The sequence below is a fragment of the Lactuca virosa genome, chromosome 5 (genome assembly GCF_052849685.1).
Source record: "Lactuca virosa cultivar CGN04683 chromosome 5, Lactuca_virosa_CGN04683_v6, whole genome shotgun sequence".
In the NCBI taxonomy this organism is placed as follows: domain Eukaryota; kingdom Viridiplantae; phylum Streptophyta; class Magnoliopsida; order Asterales; family Asteraceae; genus Lactuca; species Lactuca virosa.
The window spans coordinates 392,012,124-392,018,973 of NC_136430.1; the positions used below are offsets into that span (position 1 = coordinate 392,012,124).

The 6,850-nt window shown below is 36.5% G+C and overlaps 1 protein-coding gene across 1 annotated transcript; it reads left to right on the plus strand.

Annotated features, from left to right (window-relative positions):
• Positions 1–1,138: 1,138 nt before the first annotated feature.
• Positions 1,139–2,544, plus strand: LOC145117781 (uncharacterized). Its single transcript, XM_079054107.1, has one exon. The coding sequence runs from the start codon at positions 1,523–1,525 to the stop codon at positions 2,402–2,404; it is 882 nt and encodes a 293-aa protein (XP_078910233.1). The 5' UTR covers positions 1,139–1,522; the 3' UTR covers positions 2,405–2,544.
• Positions 2,545–6,850: the final 4,306 nt, after the last annotated feature.

Below are 6,850 nucleotides of genomic sequence, written 5' to 3' on the forward strand. Positions count from 1 at the left end.
AATTTCGCAAGTAACCATTCCGCAATGACATTTCTTAATGGAATATTTCACAATAACATTTATCTCAATGCCCATTCCACAATATATACATTTTCACAGTATTGACCCATTTCATAGGTGGGCCACTGTAAAATGTAGGTAAACCGGTTTTTTGGGAATCGGATCGGTTTTAAAACCGTTAAAACCGGTTAGGTTTGACTCAATGAAGCCAGGAACTTGTTTCCGATCAAAAATATATAAACCTATAGGAACCGGTTAGGATCGTTTTGAAACTAATTTTGAAAAATACCTATTTTCTTCTTATTTTTCCAAACTTGCTTTTGGTGTCAGAGTTTAACGAAACTTTAATGGTTGACCGCATTCAGGACCGTTTAGGGGTTCAAAACGATATTTTTCAATTTTTATTTGTTAGAAAGATATTTCGCAGACATTCGGAATAGTACAATGGGTGTAAACTGGTCTCGAGAAACCTCCAAAACATTGTATAAACAATAAATTGATGAAAACAGTATTTTTATACTATATGAAAATTGTTTTTTATAGGTTTGAAAACAGGTTTCTAAACCGATTTTTCAATCCGGTTTCAATCATAAAATACTCAAACCAATATCAACCGTTGGATCGGTTTCAACCACACCCACACCGGTATCTATATCAGATCGGTTTCGATTTAAAAACTGGTTGCGGATCATGAAACGGTTTTTTATACAACTTTAGTCAAAACCATATTATTTATAGGCAAATCTATCATTTCACACTTCATAGTGACATTTTGCATTGAACTTACTGCAAAATTTACGATTATTTGTGGAATCATGTCAAAATTTTGTTGTTCTTTGGAAAATAATGAAAAAATGGCTTAATTATTGATAATTATACATTTTACCTTTAAAAGAAAAAAAAACAATTAATTTAAATTATCATATGTATATATAAACTAATCTGGAAATTAAAGTTATTCCGATGTATCATTGAATATGGAAAGAAATAGAGGAAAAATATACCAAAAATACTTTTTCTCCTCTATATTCTAAGATTGAAAAACAAAGATGAGTAAAGATATACCGATAGATATTGTAATCAAACTCAAAATAAATATTAAAGAGGGTTTGGGGCCGGCCAGCGAATTTGTGGGTTGGCACGACCAAGACAGAGAGAGTAGGACGTGACATACACGAAACCCCTCCCCTCTGCCACTCCCCCCACTCCCTTCCATTCTCAGTTCCTTTTCTCCTTTCTTCTTTTGCCAAAAGACTCCTGCCAATTCCACCACTCTGTCGTTCTTTCATTATTTTATTCCTTTTTCAATTCCCTTCTTTCATTTAACTCCAAATCTCAAGCAATCTTCTCCAATTCTACTCATTATTTAAATGGCCTTCTTAGATTTCCTCTCCATTTAACTCATTTGCTAACCCTCTTCACCTACATATTACATTACATTCCTTTCTCCCTTCTCCCAGATCCAACCTGAATGGTAGATACGGATTATTTTTTTATTTTTTTATTTTGAATTCCTGTGAGAATGAAGGATTTCCCCTCTTGTTTTGCTGAAAATGGAGTTCAAGTTGCAGATGTGTCATGTACAAGTTCAACCACAACAGCAATAGCGACTGTAAGTAAAGCGAAAGCTTCTCAAAACTTAGTCACATGTGTTTACCAGTGTAAATTGCTTGGTAAATCTCGTTTAATAATCATCACTTGGAGCAAGAATCTTGTGGGTCATTGCTTTAGTGTTGAAATCGAAGATCTGTCGAATAAATGTCTCTCCAGACTCGATGTTAAGCCTTCGATTTTCTCAAAAAGAAAAGGTTCCAGACGTCTTCAAGTCGATTTCGTCGCCATTGATGTCTGTTGGGACCTTACAAATGCTAAATTCGGATCCAGCCCGGAACCCGTTGAAGGTTTCTACTTGGTTCTTGCTTTTAAAGGTGAGATCGTTTTGTTAATTGGGGATCTAAGAAAAGAAACCTTCAAGAAAACAAATGGGTTGTCGAATTCGTTCCGTGTTTTGAAAAGAGAACACATTTTTGGGAAGAAAGTGTTTGCTACGAAAGCTCAATTCAAAGATAATGGTAAGATCCATGACCTCCGGATCGAGTGTGATACCTGCGGCCTCGATCCTCGACTGGTGGTCCGTTTGGACGAGAAGATAGTGATGCAGGTGAAGCGTCTGCTATGGAAGTTCCGAGGGAATTACACCATCGCCGTTGACGGACTTCCGGTGGAAGTATACTGGGATGTGCATAACTGGTTGTTTGGATCAACAACCGGAAGTGCAGTGTTCATGTTTCAGACTTGTTCTGGTGTTGAGAAAAGCGCAACATTTTCTGATCCGTTTATAGTTCCCTCCAGGTTGCCTTGTCCTGGTTTTTGTTTGACATTGTATGCTTGGAAGAATGAATGAATAGATATATGCCCAAATTGATTTGTTTTTGGGCATTTGCTAACGTTTTTTTTTTGTTACTTGAAGAGTGAAGACTTAATTGTGGCATTCTCAACCTTGTTTATGGTTTTATTTAAAAGTTTATACACCCAATTTTTATATCTTTGTTCTTGCATATACAAATTATGTATCGAATTTGTGAACTTTGTCTTGCTTTTGTGGCCATGAATGCTTTGTTATCTAACCACGAATGATTGTGTCGTGTGTTGTTTGGATCTTTTATCAAGCAATGGGAGTTGGTTACAAACGTATTCTTTTGGATTGCGTTTGAAACATGGACACAAGACCCGATAATTTTCCTATAGGTATTTTTTATGAAGATTAGAAGGGCATTTATATTTATTTGCACAGTGCAATGTACACCAAACATGGTGACGTCCAATCACCCATAAGTGAGATTTTCAAATCACCCATAAGTGAGATTTTAGGTTCAAGTAGAGCCATATGAGAATAGATGAAGTTGTTATGATATGGATCATAGAGATAAGATTGCATTGCGAAGTTGCAAGTGGTCTTCGATTGATGATGTGAGAATGGAGTTAACATTTATGTTCCTTTTGCATAGATGATTAAGTGGAAGGGAGTGTTTGTTTCATCTTGTTTCATTTTTTGAGTAAATTACACGAATGGTCCCTATGGTTTAGGGTAGTTTGTGCGTTTGGTCCCTAACTTGTTTTTTTAATTCGGAAAGTCCCTATTGTTTGTTTTTGTTACGCGTTTGGTCCCTGTCTTACCTAAAAAAACTATTTTTCCCTTTATTTTTCTAATTTATTTAAATAAACACATCCCAACCCCACTCTTCTCATCTTATCTTACCTACTCTACTATTTTTCTCTATTTAAATAATAGTTTTTTTAGGTAAGACAGAGACCAAACGCGTAACAAAAACAAACAGTAGGGACCAAGCGCGTAACAAAAACAAACAGTAGGGACCAAGCGCGTAACAAAAACAAACAGTAGGGACTTTCCGAATTAAAAAAATAAGTTAGGGACCAAATGTGCAAATTACCCAAAACCATAAGGACCATTAATTTAATTTACTCTTCATTTTTTTAGGTGGGGCCATACAATTGAAAATTTTATCCGTTGACATCGATTTGAATCTAATGCACACCAAACTTAGTACAAATCTTGCCAAAATCCGGCATATCATGTGTGAATTGGTCAATATAGTTACCTTAAATCCCTTTTCAATCTATGTATGTTGTTTGGGATTGGTCTACTGTCATCGTTTTGACCAGTCTAAAGTTTATAAATCAAGTTAGGAAGGACTTAATTATGAAACTAGTACACGACCAATTCAAAATCAAGAAAATGGATATGTCCTAACTATGGAGAAAATCAGTTAGTTTTTTTTTTTTTTTAATATCAAAAGTCTAAACAAAAGAAAAAAATTTAGCTTCTAGAGAAAAAGACGTATTTCGAAATAAATATCGGTTTTGGTGTTTGTCTTTTAAATTCCACAAAACCAAAAATTGTTTTTTTTTGGTAAATTACACCAATCGTCCCTCGTGCAGGTGTTGAAAAATGCGTTTAGTCCCTATTTTCAAAAATTAACTCAGAATGTTCCTTATTTGTTTAAAACGTGCACGCTTCGTCCCTAATACACATTTTTGTTGCAATATTAGTCCTTGCCATATCTGAAATGACCATAATGTCCTTTATGTTTATCTTTTCCAATTAACTTTATGTTATTATCATTATTATTAATTAAAGAAGAAAAAAAAAGATGTGGTTCCACTTCATACCCAACCATATCTCTCCAACCACCGTACCTTCCCTTTACTGTCTCTCTTCTCCAAACTCTTCAAAAACCCTAAAACCATTCATCCTTAAGCCACTGACAGTGGATACCACCGTCGTTTTACACTCCGACCACACTCAGGGAAACCACCGACGTTTTACACTCATCGCACTCCAACTACCATCTTTTCCGGCATAAGTAGTTTTGAACTGTCTAAAATCGATGCCGCCACCTGTGATTCAGTCTTCGATCTCAGATCTCTATCAGCTAGGGCTTCGTCACATGTACCCTGCCATCGGCGTCGGCTAGGATTTTGACAGATGTCATCGATCTCCGTGCGTTTCGACATATGTGTAGAGATCGATCTCTGCCTCCATCGTGGCAGAGATGAGTGGCTGAGATTTGGAGACCATCGAGCTCCATAGTCGGAATCGATGTCAACGTAAGGGTGGTGGTTGGATGATTTCAGGTGTAAGGTGGAGAAGACGATGAACAGTGTAGGTTTCACCTGCACCTCCTCTTAATCGATCGCAGGAGTATGGTTTTATGTCCCCCACCCTTCGACCCTATATATCTCAATCACAGATTCCTCTAAAACCTTCTTCTTTCTTTTTTCTTTTGAGTTACAAGTTTGATCAGGTGAAGATTAGTAGATAGGGTAGGGTAGGTGATGGTCCTGATGGTAGTTTTTGATGGAGGTTGGTAGCTGTGAATGGCAATAATGAACATGGAGGGGAGGTGTCGTAGTTTAAAGATAGGATAAGGATGCAAGAGAGAGAGAGAGAGAGAGAGAGATGTAGAGATGTAGAGAAGTAGTGGTTTCCGGTGGGGGTGGATGGTGGTCGGAGGTCAAGGGTGGCCGGAGGTGGATGGTAGCCGGAAGTGATTGTAGTTAGAGGTGGTTGATGGCCAAAAGGGTTTGAACTCCTTTTTAAAGGATGTTTCCTTTTCTAAAAATAATAATTATAAAAAAAATGATAGATAAGTTATAAACAATTAAAAAAATAAATGAAAAAGAAAAAGAAAGGGGCAAGATAGTCATTTTATGTATGCGAGGAACGTAACGTGCACATTTTAACGAGACGATGGACGGTCCAAGTTAATTTTTGAAAATAAGGACTAAACACACTTTTCGACACCTACAATAAGGACGATTGGTGTAATTTACCATTTTTTTCAAAATTTTAGGTGTATCTTTTTTTTTCAATAATTTATATTCATTTTACAATTAAACATACTGGTAATATTATAAAAAATCAATTTATATTAAAATAGTAAAGTTATGATATGTTTGTCAAAACTAACTCATAGTTAAAAGCTGAAAAATATTGTATTTTTTTACATTAAACTTGTTGATAATCATTTTAAAAAAACTACCTTATGTAAACTAACATTTGGATTATGAATTTTTTGTTTAAAATGAAATATCTCATGATTTCAAAGGAAACCTTTTCTTTTATTAGAGTTTTTTTTAAATGCTAAAATATTTATAAGCTCTCAAACATTCATTGATTCCTTTAAACAAATAGCAATTGAATTCAAATTAAAAGAAATGTCATCTTTTACTTGTTCTATCAAGTAAATTAGCGTTATTTTGATAGAATTAGACTAAATTTAACACGCTACAACTAGTCAACTAACTTATAGAAATATAAAAAACAAACCATGCCATTTCAACCAAACAAAAACCGTTTACGAAATAAAGAATCATTCAAATTTCTTAAATGTTAAAAGATTATCAAAGGGGTACCCCCAACGTGTAGGTACACCACAAGATTGTTGACTGGCCAATAGAAAAACAATAAAAGAAGCATGTAGGCCAATATCATACTACGCCTCATTGCTTGTGAAACATCCCAAAAATACTAGCCAAAAAATTTCGTCTTCAAAATCATTTAACAAACATAATTATCATCGCCAAAGTATAGAATCATAAAACGTGTATCTCAAATCTCATAAAATCTGTTATCATATCACAATCTCATATAAAATATCAGAGTAAACTCCCAGGCTAAGAAAAATTAAAACTGTGGTGTGTGCCATGCCATCATCCCGAGCCCTTTCCCTTGCTAGCTGAAGTACCTGAAACCAAAACTGAAACTGTAAGCGCGAAGCTTAGTGAGCTCCCCCAAACTACCACATACCATACAATCACGTATAACAAATAAAATAACTTTGGGACTACTCCCAACTGCATCGGGTCGAATCCCCACATCGACTTACCCGGCATCGAACTCCTGTCCGGCATCGGGCTCACCCCGGCATCCGATCGCATCGGGGATCGGGCATCGGGCTCACCCCGGCATCGGGCTTACCCCCGACACATACACATCATAACATACATCATAAACATATAAGCTGCATCGGGATTGCCCCGACATGGGACCGAAGCCCGAAACACATAATCATATCATATAAACTAGCATACATCGGGCTTGCCCCGGAACATATAATTCATGGCATAATAATTAACATACATCGGGCTTGCCCCGGCATCGGGCTTACCCCGGAACACATAACACATAAACATGCATGAATCACAAAGACATCAGGCATACATAACTACTTCTCGGGACCGCCCCGGCATCGGACCGAGGTCCGGAATCATATAAACTGCATCGGGCTAACCCCGGCATCGGGCTCACCCCGACATACTCTACAAC